This window comes from Meriones unguiculatus, chromosome 1 (assembly GCF_030254825.1).
Source record: "Meriones unguiculatus strain TT.TT164.6M chromosome 1, Bangor_MerUng_6.1, whole genome shotgun sequence".
Taxonomy (NCBI): domain Eukaryota; kingdom Metazoa; phylum Chordata; class Mammalia; order Rodentia; family Muridae; genus Meriones; species Meriones unguiculatus.
Window position 1 is genome coordinate 139,342,365 of NC_083349.1, and position 16,649 is coordinate 139,359,013.

The 16,649-nt window shown below is 41.0% G+C and overlaps 1 protein-coding gene across 2 annotated transcripts in view; it reads left to right on the forward strand.

The window, feature by feature from the left end:
• Immp2l (inner mitochondrial membrane peptidase subunit 2) overlaps window positions 1-16,649 on the forward strand; it is an 829,626-nt gene that overhangs the window by 67,281 nt on the left and 745,696 nt on the right. For both annotated transcript variants that reach the window (XM_060367473.1, XM_060367476.1), the window contains exon 4: window positions 2,015-2,118. In XM_060367473.1, coding sequence (XP_060223456.1) covers window positions 2,015-2,118 — 104 coding nt within the window. The remainder of the gene's footprint in view (window positions 1-2,014; window positions 2,119-16,649) is intronic.

A 16,649-nucleotide genomic window follows, 5' to 3' on the forward strand; every position in this document is an offset into this window, starting at 1 on the left:
CTAAACTTACGCTCTGCCTTTTAAAAATAGGTTTTTGAAAATTTCGTCTCGGCAGTCCTTGCAAACACTGCTTTAGCAGGCACTGGGTCTGAAACTTCCAGAGTCTGACTGCTCAGTTCATTTTTCTTACACATTTGAGCACAATGAAACTTTAGAAGAAAGTCTCCATGTTACAGTCATCACAACAGATCTTCATGGATGGCTGCATGGAAACTCTCTTGCAAAGTACATCTCTATAGCAAAGCACGGTGCTCATGGTAAGGGCCTAAGGAGGAAGGATTTGCAATAAGCATAAGAGCAGATGCTGTTGATGGAGGATATAAAGTACGTGGGCCTCTTTCATAAGGATGAGTTCTGTTCACTGAGAGACAAACCTCAGGCCAAAACAGTGCTCAGGATTTGGAGGATTCAGGTGAAGGCTGGCTCCATAGAACAGCAAAGAGGTCTCCAGGCTGCTCTGGCCCTCTGGGTGAAAAGGCACCATTCCCTTCCCTCGAGGAAAATGGGCCTCATGTACAACGGCTCTGGTTTCTCCAGCGCCTTCTCTAAGCTGTGCCTCCTACCGTGCTGGAGAATGCGTTTTATCATAGCCACCCCTCCCACCACTTTTTCTAATCCACCCTTTCTTCCTTACCCACCCAGCTCCCTGTCCTTTTTAGTTTGTTGGTTGTTTGATTTTACCCATCAAGTGGAGTTTGTGCTGTTCACACACCTGCTCAAGCTAAGGCTGGACTAAATTCCGCCATGGATAGCCCCGAGCCCACCCACCTCAGCTAAGGGACCGTCGGCAGCTGGTAGCTGTTAAAGAGGGGCAGTTTTCTCTTCCAGTGTGGACCCTGGTGGGTCAGCCACACTCCAGTGTAGAGAGTCAGATTGACCTCATTTTTCTGAGGTTGGATCTGTCATTGAAACTGGAGCTGACTTACATGGCTGAGGCGGCTGGCCAGTAAGGGACCTGCCTTCTTTACCCCCAAGCCTGGGGTTACAGCAGGTGTAGCTGCATCCTTTTTTGTGGATGTTGGGGCTCTCATTCAGGCCCCTTGGCTTATGCAGCAAGCACTTCACCCATAATCCATCTCCATAGCCCTTGATTCTGGGGAACCCTAAAGAGTTTGTCACCGTTGTTTCTGTGTGTGACTGCCCTTCTCTTACTGTTTTTTTTCTTGATTGTGTCTCCTCTTGCTGTCTTCATCCGCCTTGCAGTCAAACAAACAGCATCAGCTATCGGGAACAGTTTCTGTCATCACAGACACTGCTGCTTCTCACATTTAGTTTTTAGAAGGAGGGAAAGCACTCTCTTCATTGTTCTCGTTCGCTGTGGCCCCCAGGCCATCTTGAACTTGTTATCTGTTGACTATTTGTTGCCCCATACAAATAGCAGCTGTGTTGGTTCCCTGGGTTATGGCTGAACTTTTTGTGGCCAGGGGAACAGTGCTTCTCAGTCCTTAACTTCATTCATTCTCAGGCACAACCAGTATTGTCTGAACCCCAGGAGGACAGTCTGAGAGCTGGACCTTTGGTGCATGCTCTTGGAAAAAGAGGGTTGGAAATCAATATTTTAGTGATTTTTTTTTTTTTTAAATCTCTGACCTTTCTGCTCCTGGTGGTTCTTGATATAGATGTTTTGCTATGTGACATTAGATTCTTTCCTCTCTTTCCATATGGAATGATGAGAATGTTATCCTGCGAGAATTGAGTCCCTCTGTTCATGAGTTTTCATTCTTCATAGAGCTTTCTGTACCTCATTAGTAGAACTCAGTAAAGAGTTCACTTCAAGCATATTTTCCTTGCAAGTAAATATTGGTAAGTTGTTGTTATTATTATCTGTTTAATTTGGAAGAACACTAGTTAGCCTGTCTGGAAACTCATTTGTTCTTACTTTAGAATTGCGATTGATTTGAAAGGTACAACAGTAAGATTTCTTTAATTGAATTCTTCTCAAGCTATGAAGTATACTACAGCATAAAGATTGAAAACATTACAAGTGATAAATGTATCTCTTCCTATTTTTTAGCCTTCTTTGAATCCTGGGGGAAGCCAGTGTTCAGATGTGGTACTTTTGAACCACTGGAAAGTGAGAAATTTTGAAGTACAGCGTGGTGACATTGTGTCATTGGTGTAAGTAATTCTGAAACTTACTGTATTTGTATTTGTATTTATCTGGACTTAACTGAAAATTCATTGCTGATCCTGTTATGTTGTGCAGGCAATTCAACTGGCCTTCCCTTAGGGACCTTTAGGGTCCTGACAATGTCCTATGTCAGTACCTGTGTCCTATGACCTCATCTGGGCCAGGTACTTTAGGTCTGCTACTCCCACTCTTGCTCTCTTGCTCTCCTCTCTGCTCTCTTCTTTTTTTCTGTCAGGGCATGCCAATCTCTCTCTTTCTCTCCCTCTCCCTCTGTGCCCTCATAGATCACCCTGACCCTAACTCTCTTCTGCTTCCCTTCTCCTAAATAAGTATCTTTCATACAAGATCTGTAATATGCATGGCGTATTTTTAAAGATATAATATTTGATGCTGTGACTTGGATATAGGCTGGGAACAAAAGGCCTTCTTGGAGTGGAGTCAAGAGAGAAAGACAGACTGAGAGAGATAGAAAGATAGATCAAGAGATAGAGAGAGAGAGAGAGAGGAAGGGAGATCAAGAGATCAAGAGAGCAGTCTGTGATGGTGGGGACCTTTTGAAGGGTTTGTGGGTCACCTTTGGCAGTGGCTGGTGACAGTGTGGCTGCTGGAGCTGAGCTTCTGTGGGCAGGCCCGGGGAGCACCTGAGTCTAACAGCAATGTTAGAAAAAGCTCCTTTATTTAATATGTATCACTTGAATGAAAGAATTGGTGCATTTTTGAAATAAAATAGTGAATAGAAATTTAATATTATTGATCCAAAATAGATGCTTTTGATATTATTTGGCAAATATTTTACAGTCTTGCATCTTGGCAAGCAATCTTCTGTGCTATTTCACCATTTTTGGAATGAAAACATTCTTAAAAGCTGATAATTACGATATAAAATTCAATGACAGTTGTACATGTTCTGAATTTACCCGAAAAAAGGGTTTGAAAGACGAGTGTGATAGGCTTTTGTTTGGCATCAAAAGATGGCGCTGTTTCTCTGTAAAATATTGTGACTGATTGGGAATAAGAATGATCCCGTGTTGGTTGTAGAAAATGAATGTCAAGGTGTACATAGCTGATACAGTGACATAGGATACATAGCTGCATGTGCTTGAGTGGTTTAGATTAGAGATTTTTGTTTGTTTTTAAAATAAGTCTACACAGGGAGGACTGTAGCAGAGTTTGCTAATTTCTTCTGGCTGCAGCTAGTCACAAAGCCGTTCTAGTATGAGACCCTGTTACAGAAGTCAGTGCGTGGGGCAGGAACTGATGGAATAGAGTTATGGTTGCCTGATTTTGTGACAATAAGCCTACAGCTGAGTGAGAGGCTTTCTAATTCCCAGTTATTCCCTGTTCATGAGCTGGAATGTGGTTTTCTGCTGGATGGCCCTTTTAATAGGTAGAACAGTCCGGTGTCAGCATGCTTGTCTTTACCTGTAGATGAGCTTGCTATGGACACAGGTAATCTGTAAGTGTGTCTTCAGGACTGCTCTTACCAGGGCTCATCTGAAAGCACATCACCCACCTCTGGTTAATAGCTAATGAAATAAATAGATTTGAGTGCAGTTTTGATGGCAGACAGCCAGGGACGGGAATTGAATGCTTCTGAGGTTTGAGTATGTTCTTTAATGTTGATCTACCCTTTGGGGTGTGCTTTTGTTTTGTCCCTCAGTGCAGTTTTGCTGCCTCCTCCTCATTCTCTCCATGTGGGATAAGGCTGTCGCAGGCGTGTTGTTCTTTTGCCTTTGGTTTGACAAGTTTACGTACTCACTTAGTTGTTGATAGAAAGGAAACCCACCCAAGTGAAAGAAGTCAAGTGACAGGTGGACGGCTGTGTGGTTTCTCCCCCTAGAAAGGCATCCTGACCAGAGAGCAGGCGCATTTGAACAGGTAAAGAAAACTGTGGGGTGGTTCTTTGAAATTCAGGTTGGTTAAGTCCATAAACATACCCTGACACATCATGATTTAGTCTTAAAGAAAAACCCAGCTCTTTTAGGTAAACGTTATTGTGATTGATATTTATTATATCAGTTAATTCAGATGAACACTTGCATGCAAATTGGGATTGTTCAATTAGAGCAGCTGCAGGTGAAATGTGTTGTTACAGGTCCGCTATGTGTGGTATCTTTGTCATTTAGGGATGACATACACTTCATTTCACGTGCTTTGTCACCAAGCAGACCACATTTATGTGAAAGAATACTTAGTGTTGGTATTGTGTTATTGAACAACAAATAATTATTAACTGATACTGTTGGCTGATTTTGAGAAAGAAACTGAGTTTGGCAGTCAGTTCTTTAGCTTGAGGTTGTGGTATAAAAGCTATATTGTATTTTGGTATTTTCTGTCTAGTTTTATGAGCAAGGTGCTTTCTAGACATATGTCCTTATAGTTTCATACGTTTTATAGAGTGCTTCATTTGAAAAGCTTTTGTTGGTATGATAAACTTTCACCTATATATTTAACCCATGCCAGACACCATTGTTTCCTTACAAAAAGAACTATGTTTTTAAACATAGGTGATGATTTTTTTTTGCTGCTTCAGAACATGTTCTCTTTTCAAGAAATGTATAATGAATATTTACCTATCTTAAAAAAAGAATATAAAATGTTCTTTGTCATTTTGTTTACAAATTATTGTTAATAAATTTCATCAATAGACAAATAATCTCTGGAGACAAGGTGGTATATATTATTTAAAAATTTAGAGACTGTCTTTCATATGTTCAAAATGTGTGGAATATGGCTTTGTAAGTATATCACAGTTGCATTTCCGGAGATTGTTGCTTGTAAGGTATGCATATACATGTTCATTTGTGTGTGTATGTGACTGCTTGCATGTGTGTGTCCTTGCATGTGGAGGCCAGAGATCAGTGTTGGTGTCTTCCTTGTCATCTATCTTATTTCATTACAAAATATTTAAAAGTTATTTTTATTTTATGTATATAAGTGCTTGCATGTTTGTATGTTCAATGAGTGTATAGTACCAGAGGAGGTCAGAAGAAGGCATCAGAACTCTTTCAACTGGAATTCCAGACCGTTCCAAATCACCAGGTGAGTGCCCGGAACTGACCTGAGTGCTGGGAAATGACCTGGGGGCCTTTGCAGAAAAGTGCGTTAAGTGTTCTTAGTTGCTGTGTGTTTCTGCAGCCACATTACTTTTGAGACACTGCGTCTCCCTGAATCTGGGGGCTCTGACTCAGTGGCCCTCAGTGAGCCTTCTGTTTCCACACCCCCAGTCCTGGGATTATAGGTGCTCACCACCACACTCAGCTTCTACTTAGGAACTGGTGACTGAACTCAAATCTCCATGCTTCTGTGGTAGGCACCATGCCAGCTGCACTCTCGCCAAGCACCTGGCAAACGTTCAGCTACCAAGTCCTACTTAATCTAGCTGGGCTTTAATGGCTCAGAAACTAGTGAGAACAATAACAGCCTTTATAGTATAACTTGAAAGGTGTAAAATTTCTAATAAATACAGAGCAGTGAATCTGGGTTTATATTTAAAATCAAAAAGGCGAAGGTAGGCTGTTGGTAGACAATAAAGGAAAGGACCAACACCATCATGGATACAGGCCGGAAGTTGCCAGCCACTAGAAGCTGAAAGTAGAAAAGGGTGTAATCTTTGTAGAAAATGTAGAAATGTACACACACACACACACACGCATATGTATGTGTGTGTGTGTGTGTGTGTGTGTGTGTGTGTGTGTGCAAAGAACCTGTGACAACCGCTTCTCAGAGAAGGGTCGACGGTATGACCCTGACTGCTTGGCCTTCTGCTGCTGTTATTCATGAGGAAAACTTTAATTACGTTGGGACAGAAATCACATGTGAATAAATGTCCATTCTGCACCAGCATGGAATACTGTCTTCATTTGCCAAGTCTGAGAGCTCGTTCACATCACAGAAACAAAGGCTGTAAGGGGAAAGACTGCCTTTTACTGCAGGATGTTTTGTGGAGAGCGTGCCGACCAACCCTGCTTCCTACAGCCTGGGGTGCAGGTCCAAGGAGGGGACAGGTGCGCACTGCAGTGTGCTTCCTTGCAGCTCTTTAGCCTTTCCTGTATTTTTCTTTTTGAATAGCTGGTCCTGGTGGAGTTATTGTTTAAACACGTTATTCAGGTATGCTAAATCAAGAGGAGTATTTACTCAGTCACAGGAAAGGCTAGACACAGTATCGCTTGCTGTCATTATGCCCTTAGAGTGTGTGTGTGGCACTGTACTGTCTTAATGGATTTGCAGTCTAATAGTTGTGCTTAAGGAGGATTTTCTATACCTTGGAATTGACTTTTTATTAACCTGTGTGATGGCCTTACTGCAATAGGCTTAACGTAAGAATCAGTCTCTCAGAAAGAATATATCACCTAGCAAGTCCAATGGGATAGAGACGCTTTATAATAAATCTTGAGTAATCACATTTATGTTTAAATGTTTTATTCTGAAATAACGTTAGCCCTAAAGAAAGCTTGTAAAATAGTATAGAGAATTCTCTTCTACCTCCTCCACTGCATATGGAATCTTACACAATCAAAGTAATAATACAGTTATTAAAACTAGGAACCAACATTGACAGTTTTTTTAGTTGTATACCTTTGTCATTTACCAGCCTTTTAACTAATTAACTTTTTAGAGTCCCTCAGCCAAGCATCTTATAATTTATTTTACTTTTTATTTCTCTCTGGTTTCCTAGCCTGTGACTGATCCTTATTCATTTTTGTCTTTTATGAACTTAATACCTTTGAAGGTTATTGGCTGGTTATTTTTCAGAATGATGCTCAACCATTACAATTTTCAAGGCCATTTCTGCTTTTAAATGTGGATGGGAGTCACTGAGGAGGCCACAGAAGTGGTGACAGCTGAATGAAGTGGAGACTCAGGCCGAGAAGGCAGCGTGGCTGCGGGAGGAGGCTGAGATGAGCGGAACTGATTAGAGGGTCAGGCCTGGACAGTGACCAAAAGGATCCATGGCTTCCATAAATAAGCCAAATCCACAGCTGCTAGGAAACAAGACGTGGCAGCTCTGCAGTTTGGGGAACAGGCTGAAGAGTGTGGCCGAAGGGGGCGGAAAGGAAGACAGGCTGGACTTCAGAAGTTGGTGTGAAGTCCTAGAGTGGAAGGTTGGTGTGAGGGGTTTTCCTGTGCTACCGGCTCTCTTCTCCTCACTCTAGGCACTGTGCTAGGTGCTTTAATCATTTCAACCTCATACGATTGGCAGACTTGTTTGTTTTTAGCATCATGGGTTTCAGCGCAAGCCCATGCCGCGCGAAGAGCAAAGTGAGAAGCTGACCTGTGCTGTTGGATTTCTAAGTCCATGCAGCATGCGCGCGTGCTCCACGGGACTCCCGCCACCTGTGTGAACAGCAATAGTGAGGCGATAGTGAGGAGATGGAGAGCCAGGCCAGTGCGTTCATACAAGTCCCCCCACTTGTCTGTTTTTTTTCTTTTAAATGCAGAGAATTTTAAATTGCCTATGATGTTCATTCTGTTTCTATTTGGATGAAGCTGGGTTTAAACCTTTGCCATTACGAGCTACTGTTTTCCTGAAGCAAGCGTCAGATGACCTCCTATGGTGTCTTAGAGTCTGGGAAACCATATGAGGAAGCTGGGAGGGTCAATGTTGTGCATCCAAGGCTGGCTGCACCGTAGGTAAACCCAGGTACTGGGGAGAATAGGCCAGAAACCAAGCCTTGCAGTTCAAGTGTTGGATGCTTCTTATCTTCAGTGGCTGAATTAGGCATTTTGTATTCAATTTGTGTAATTGTGTTTTACTTTTCATTGCTGTGGGGAGGTGCCCGTAGAGACAGCTCAAGGAAGGAATGATTTAAGTTGGCTCAGGATTTGTGAGGATCCATCACAGCAGGGAACACATGGCAGTGAGAGCTTGCCATGACGCAGCATGCACTTCCTCAGCTGCTCTGGGTGGATCAGGAAGCAGAGAACATACAAGAAGCAGCGCTGGTCTAACGCCTAAGACCTGTGGCATAGATCTTGTGGCACACTAACCCTTCTAGCTGCCACTTCCTGAGTCTCTCCAAACGGCAGCCGGGGACCAGGTGTTCAAACCAAGGCTGAGAGGAGATACTTTACATTCAAATTAGGACAGTCTTTATTTTAAAAACAGACACAAGAGGGTAATGTTATTATATCCAAACTATAGATAAGAGCACCGAGGTCTTCAGAATAAAGATCATTTCCTTAAAGGACAGAGTAAGGGAATGGCAGCCAGAGGCTGGAAGTGGGTTACACCCAAGCCCTCCACGTCACGTTTAGGCATCGCATTGCCTCTGTGAGTGTGTTGTCACGGTGTAGCTGAGCAAGTTAACCAGTCTTGGCCCTGAAGTCACGGTGTGATGTGTGCAGCTTTCTCTATTCCTCTTTCTAATGTGAAAGATCTGATGATTCCTGAAATGTAGTCTCTGTCAGCAGCCCTGGACTTTATTATGATCATGGAGTATGGAAATAACAAGCACCTGGCTTATGACATGTGAAGCATTGTCACTTTCCTACAAATGGCCAAGGTGGTGACAACAGCTTCTGCATTCAATATGAGCAGATTTATAGAGACATGAAGTAGAGAAATAGATGAAATAGAATAGAGCCTTTTGGGGAGAAAAAAAAAGATAGAAAGGTTCTCATCTTCTTGTGTCTTAAGTTCTTGTAGATCTTTAAAGGCCCCTCAGCCTACCAAGGGAGATTAATTGGAGCTTGCCAAAAAAGGAAAGTCATGCTTTAAACAAATGCCCAGGGCAATGACAGTAGCGAATAATGACCTATAATTGTATTAAAAGCCAATTGTCGGTTGAGCTGTGAAAACAGAAACTGTTGCTGCTCATTCTGAATTTTTTTGTCTAAACCAAATATTTTTTCTGAGTTTGTAGGTTATTTTGCCTATACAGAAAAACTCCAGCTTGTAGAGCAATACTATTAGTAGGGTGAAGGGCCCTGGGTTCTAGGTTTTTTATTGTTAATTGACAATGAAGTGGATTCTCCTGCATCTCACCTGATTTTGAAGAAATTCAGTTCTTGGCACTTTATATTATCGATAGCAATTTATGTTCATTACTAAGTATATTTGCAAATGATCATTTTCTAGAAAATACAGTGAGGTGCAGCGTTGTTGCTGTTATTCCGTATAGAGTTAACTCACTTTCAGGAAAACTGTTTATGTCCATAGAGAATTGCTGTCTGTAAAGCATGTCCTAACAGCAGTTTGTTCCTTGAGTAGGAGAAACCACCAACTCGATGCCTGTACATTTAATTATGCAGCAAAATATTTTCTTAATTCAGAGATAGATTATAATTTCAGACTGTTTCAGCGATCATAGATTTCAATTTTGAATTGTTGAGACTTTATAATGTTACTGTGAGAGCTATCTGTAGCCTCTGCTCATCCCATTTTATAAATACTATATCTTATGAAGGATAAATCGGCGTTGTCACAAAAGTTGTATAGCAGCGAATGCCGCATACTTACACTGTACCTGTTACTTGATTTGAAAAGGAAAAGAAAGGCCATGCGCCAGACAGCATTACAGAGGGGCTCCACGCACTGTGAGGGGATGCTGGCGAGCAGCAATATTGTAAAAGACTGTGTGTGAGTGTGTAATTCGGTGAATATGAGTGTGTGACTGTGTGTGTATGAGTGTGTGACTGTGTGTGTGTGAGTGTGTGACCGTGTGTGTGAGAATGTGTGAGTGTGTGAATGTGTGACTGTGAGTGTGTGTGTGTGTGTGTGGAAATTTTGGAACTAGAGTTCCCGGAGGTTGCGATCTGCTTGGTGTGGGTGCTGGGGACTAAGTCATGTCCTCTACAAGAGCAGCAAGTGCTGTTCACCTCCCAGCCATCATACCTGCATCTGGGGAGCAGTAACTTGAGTGAGTAATAATGGGAACAGAATTAATTATGGTTTTCAAATAGCAAGTAGCTTAAGTAACAAGCAGAAAATATTGCTGAAGCCGAATAAACTGTACTATGTGCATACAAATGTATCCTATTTACCTTTGACGTCAGTAGTCAGTTGTGGGGCCTGAGTAGGGAGACCGCTAAGATCATAAAGAAAAGCTTTCCATTTCCCGCTTTATTATACTAGTATACTTCAAACAAAGTCCATTTTTGGAAAAATGAGGCAACTTGCAGGGTTGTCTAAAGGCGTTGGATATGCACAAGGGGTAGAGATCTGGACGGACACCCCGAGGTGAGTGCTTCATTTGGAATCGTTTCCCTTGGTTCTGTCAGGCCGTAAGGAGTACAGGCTTTCTTCTTTTAAGAAGAGACCACGAGTGATAGCCAAGAGAGTTAGATTCTGGCAACAATTTTTGAAAGTTTTATTGTGCTAGAAAACCACACATTAGAGTTCAGAAAGGATGTGGAGGAGGGCAGACACAATAATCCAAGGTTTTAATTGGAACTCATGATGACTGTATCTTGGCAGTTAACTAAACAGACTCTAAGTTATAGAAATTTAAATGCACTCTCTGATGCATTCATCTCAATTTTAAGGTGCTGTGCCTTCATTTTAATTGTCATTGCCAGAAAGAGCAGATATTATGCAGACTTTTTGTATAGTTTTTTTTTTTTTTTTGGAGGTGAGCATTTTTCTTATGTTTATTGAATGTTTGTATTTCGTTCTTTGTATTTCGTTCATTTCATAGTCTTTTTTTCCTTTATTAATTATACTTTATTCACTTTGTATCTCCTCTGTGGTTCTCTCCCTCCTTCCGTCCCAATCCCTCCCTTCCTCCACCCTCTGCATGCATGCCCCTCCCCAAGTCCACTGATAGGGGAGGTCTTCTTTTCCTTTCTTCTGATCTTAGTCAATTAGGTCTCATCAGGAGTGGCTGCATTGTCTTCCTCTGTGGCCTGGTAAGGCTGCTCCCCCCTCAGGGAGAGGTGATGAAAGAGCAGGCCAATCAGTTCATGTCAGAGGCAGTCCCTGTTCCTATTACAATGGAACCCACTTGGATACTGAACTAGTTTTTTTTTTTTTTTTTTTTTTTTTTGAGAGCAATACCTGGCGTTTAATATATTGCATATCAGAACAGGACCCAGAAAGAAATCCTCAACCAAACAATGAAGAGATGATTGTAAAGCAGTTTGTATAGCGGTCAGTTATAGTCTACCATATAATTATAATCAGTATATTTAAAAATGATGAAAGAGTGAACAATTTTATCAGGAAATTATAATTCAAGGATACTACAAGTGAAAAGTATTGTCAGCTCTTTCAGAATAATGGCATGATGGAAAGTTAGAGCCACTGAGGCAGGCCTTGTGGAATGTGTAATAGAAAGTATATATATATGTATATACACACATCATGTGTGGAGTGGGAAAGGAAAAGGAGTCACCGTGAATGCTTTAGCTAATGTACTGGTCAAAAAGCTCAACTCACAGAGGAAGACAATGAAACCAGTCCTGATGAGACCTGATAGGCTAGGGTCAGAGGGAAGGGGAGGAGGACCTCTCCTATCATTGGACTAGGGAGGGGCATGGGAGAAGAAGAAAGAGGGTGGTATTGGGAGGGGATGAGAGAGGGGCTATAGCTGGGATACAAAGTGAATAAACTGTAATTAATAAAAATAAAATAAAATAAAATAAAATAAAATAAAATAAAAAAAGCTGACCTCAATCTACTTGGAATTGCAGAGAAAGGGAGCAGAGTGTGGCTACAGCAACATGTGAATTGAGTAAGACCAAATGTTTTAAAAAACTGTTGAAAGATCTAACTCATAGAAGAAAGAAGTTTTTATCAGAATTCAAATAATTAACACCACATTTTTAGGGTATATGTTAGGCACATGACTGAATACTAAAATAATTCAAAAGGTAAAAATGGCATATATCACTGAAACAAACAAGCAAACAAACAAGCCAAATACCGGATGTTTCACTTCATAGAAGGTGGAAAAGAACTTTGTGGCTTCTTGAAAGTAATAAAATAAAAAAGTCAAACAAATTTTGGTTATATTAGAAATAGCCTTACAAGTGAAAGAGAGGCCCTCAGCATCGGCTGAATTGTCCTGTCGGGATTTCTTTACAGAACAAGTCCAAGTGTGATGAAGTTCAAGATGCTAACCTCAGAGCACGGACTTAAGAATACAAGGGAAGGAATTCTCTGATCAGTGTCCTGTCCCTACCCCTCCCCAACTTCGTGTTCACAAACAACAAACAAACCAACCCATGGAGTCGGCTTTGTGGGGCCGTGCACTTGTGGGTGAGTGCGGTCTGTTAGAGCGTGGTTGGCTGTTAGGGGCCACAGCATGGGAGTTTTTACTGTTTCCTCCTCCCTTGTAGTTCCTCCCGTCTTTCTTGTCAACTTGAGACTCGTGACCCAGCAGCAAACATGCTGTCCACATGCTCTTACAAGAGGGTTGTGCCAGTGCAGATCCTACACTGGCTGACGTGGACGGGGCCTTGACTTACACACGGATCTCTGGGACCCGGCGTCAGCAGGTGCCCTCCCATTTCTCTTTTTCTCTTAGGAAAAGGCGCTAGGTTTGCTGAGTGGAAGTGACAGTTGGTAGAAAATGTGCCTGTGGCTGATAAGAAAGGGGGAGGGTTTAGAGCCAGGGACATGTGAGATTACTGGAGCTTTGGAGCTCAGGAGAAAATATCTCTTTTCAAATGAGAAGGAATACACCTTTAAGAAGTGTTTATTTCCGTTAATGAGAAGCTTCAGTGACCCGTATTATGGACTGTTCCCTTTTGCATAATATAGTGACAGGTTTACTCAAATTTAGAGGCTGCATTAATATTTACGGATGGCACAGCTCCGGGTTTCACTTTATTAAAACACATATGGATGTTAAAATTGCTGATGGAGAAGCTGGCTCAGTTTGGTTTGGCTGTGGATATGCTAATTATAATTCAGCTTTCTGTGCTTTTAGAGGTCAGAAGTTATGTGGCAAAGATTTGTGTACTTGGCAAGCTGAAAAGTCACAGAAATTCAGTGGGAAACAATTCAGTGTGACTAGTCTGTCTCACATTCATTTCATCATAGAGTTAAATACAAATCATTAAAACATTCCAGGTTTATTAAAAATTCATTATTCTCTGAGAGGCTCTTTAAAGAGCAATCAGAACATGAAGCAGTAATGGGGAGCTGTGGTCACAGTGGCAGCTAACTGAGTTAAGGAAGGCAAAGATTGTTATTCACAGAATGGACCCAGATTCGGCAAAAAGGATATGTAATAAATCAAGGAGAGAAATCAGTTAATAAAGGAAGAGGCCAATTATCAGCAAAGGAGGAGGGTGTATTTAATGCTTCTAAGTGGAAGGTTAAACTGCTTGGGTGAACTTCACTTTAACAAAAAGGAGAAAAGCAATATGGATAATTAGGAAATAATAAGATCATACTGGAAAAAAATCAGAAACCTTGCTTTAGGTGTTAGCAGACTATTGGCTAATGAACTCACCTTCGTGTAATTCTCTCTGAATTCTCACTTTTGCTCTAGAAACGGGGAAGGTGATGTTTTGTTTTCGAGGGGCGTTCATTCTCCGCTATAATTTATCATATTGTAGTTTTGACTGGCAACAAACACTGAAGTAGAGAAAAAGAATGTCTGGTGCCGAGAATTTCTTCGAGCTGCCAATCAGTTCTTAAATTTGAGTTCGTTTTCTTCTCCTGTTTGGGTAAAGGATGGGTGGTAAGGGCTGTCAGCCTGATGGGCTCTTAAGAGAGATTTGGCACAGGATCCTGGACTTCATCACCTGGGGTCTCAGTCCAGGGATATTTCAAAACCACTTAGGTTTAAAAAGTACGATCAAAAGAAAGTTTTCTTTCTTCCTTGTACTTATTTAAATAATCCACATGTTATGATTATTCCAGTGCTAAAATTATGCCAATAGATTGTGGTTATTTTTTGCTATTTGGACCTTATGTTCCTGTGAACTTTGCATTATGGGAACATTTTGGAAATTGTTTCCAGAATCAATATCTGATATTATTTTATATGATCTCTGACCTAAGGATGAGTTAGGAAGAAAAGTACCACAATAATTAAATTCAAAGATGATTCCAGATTTAAAGATGGCATGAATAAGAATTCAGGTTTACCTTATAATGCTACGTTAAGGAAAAGGTCATCTGATATATAAAGAAATATTTCCTCTACTTGTAACCTTTCTTTTGTCACAGATAGTCTCATAATTACCTCTACTTGTCTTTTGTTAGACATCTTATCACACGTAGTTCTCTGTTGTACATTAACACTCTAAGGCAACATGGAAGTTTCTTTTCAGACTGTTTGCACTCTGCCATAGATTGGCTCAAATCCGTACTGCCTAAAAGGGTGGTTATCTTTATGCCGTTAGGAAGACTGGACCAGGTACCTAGAGGCCAGGTTCTCAGCTCACTTGGTCACTACGTGATCATGCGCTAATCAGCTTGTCAGTCAGCATCTGCACATGAGCTTTCTTTTTCAGTCCTGAGAGTTGAATTCAGGGCCTTGGTCACACTACATTATCGCTCTGGGGCTGAACTACAGCCCTGGCCACTATTGTCATTGTCAGCGAAGTGAGGGGATTGTATGTGCTAACTTCCAGAGGATCCTGTAATTTGAAAATATTTTTTTCTCTCCATTATTTTAAGTTGTCACGGACACAAGTTAAACTTATTTTTGCTCTTAGACATGATGCTATACATAATACATTATAATGGTTTGCTGTATTTAAAAATGTTGCTGGTTCTTGTGGCACATATTTTCCATGTGCCTGTTTTGTGCAGCGTTAGCCACTGTCCATACAACAGTAAAGAAAATGGGCAAAGTGTGTCTTTTCGTGGAACTTACTGTTCTCCCGAGTCGAGTATGCTGAATAAGATAAAATTTAAAGTAGACACCTTTTCAAACCTGTCAGAAGTGTGGCCTGTGGGCTTGTGAGTAGGTTGGAAATTGTGTCGGGAACACCGCGGGGTCATGCTGTCGTGTCCAGCGCTGGCTCCCATGAGCGTGAAGTGGCCCACTTCCCAGCCCCCAGTGGCTAACTCAAGATCCGCTCTGAAGGTAATTGTTACATGATGCAGATTAATAGTTTACGATCAACGTAAATACTAGTCAAGCCCTCTACCTCAGACTGCGTTCCAGTTGTTCACATGTTTAAGAGAACACAGCAGCTGATATCAAGTATGTCCGGCGTCACAGGAGAGAGCCAGCATTGTCTCTAATCATATGTGTTCATGTGGTCAGAATAGAGGAAAGCCTGATACATGAAATACTATTGACGTAATAGTGAAAGAAGTGAGTTACTGGAAGTAGAGGAACTGAAAGAAGAGAAGGTTGAACTGAAACTGGATTTTAAAGAGGGGTCATTCATACTTCACCTGAGAAGAAGCAAGACAGTTGTAGAAATTGGCATGTGCAAAAATTTGTGGCAAGAGTAAGCGGTCACAGGGACAAAGTGTTGAATAGTTCTGTAGGTCTCAGACAGGTGTGTAAGCTTTATGTCCTGTAGCCATAATATTGTCCACATTTCACACTAGCTCGTGCCAGAGAAATCCAAACTGCGATTCTCACTGGTTTTAGTAAAAGAGAAACACTGTGATTGAATTTTACCGCATTATCTCTGTGATGCTGAGCTAATAATAACCCTTCCTACCAACTTAGAGGCTTTATGCCATGCCGAAGGCCCAGCGAAGGCTACTTTTGCTAAGTATTTCCTAAAACATCGGCAGGATATCCCAGATAGCCTTGAACTGAAACCTTGGGTGTTGTCTCAGCCTCCTGAAAGTTGGGACTCTAGGTATGCACCACCATCCCTGATCCCTTATCCATCCATCCATCCATCCATCCATCCATCCATCCATCCATCCATCCATCTGCCTGTGTTTGTTTTAGGTAGTTGTTTTAAAAGGAAAGGATACATATATTTTTAGTAAGTTCCAGTATCGAAGACTTCGTAGGTGAAGATTTCGGTTGTTACTCTGAATGGTCCTGAATTTGTGGTAGACATACATTGTGTTTCAGTGAGACTTCTAAGGTCTTTGAGTAAGGTTGAACTTGAAGTCTTGCCATAATTTGAAATACAGTCTGTTATATGTTGTGGCTTTACTCTCAACTTCATGATTTTTATCTTTTCATGAATATTAAACTAATAAGCATCGTTAGGTCTTAGTTGTCGCAGTCAAATGGCAGATGATCATAGAAGACAAGTAAATTATTTGAGTTTTTCCAGATAAAGTATTCCCATTTTTTTGGTGCAACAGTTTAATGGATGGATGAATCCAAAGTGGGCATCATTTGAACCTGCACACGTAGCAGATGAATGCAGGGGGTTTCACTGGACCATTCTCTTAAGTTTATAAAATGATGGAAAGTAGTAGGTTTCCTTAGACACTTTGCTTCATGTATTTACAGACTTTGATTATATTCTTCAGTACTACTTTCTTTATCCTTTGTTATTTCATGCTATTTATTAAAAAGTCAAGTTTGTATCACTTCCACATGGGTATTTTTATTTTTATTTTTTCTTTTATTTATTTATTTTTATTTTTTTAACTCTTTATTAATTACACTTTATTCACTTTGTATCTCCC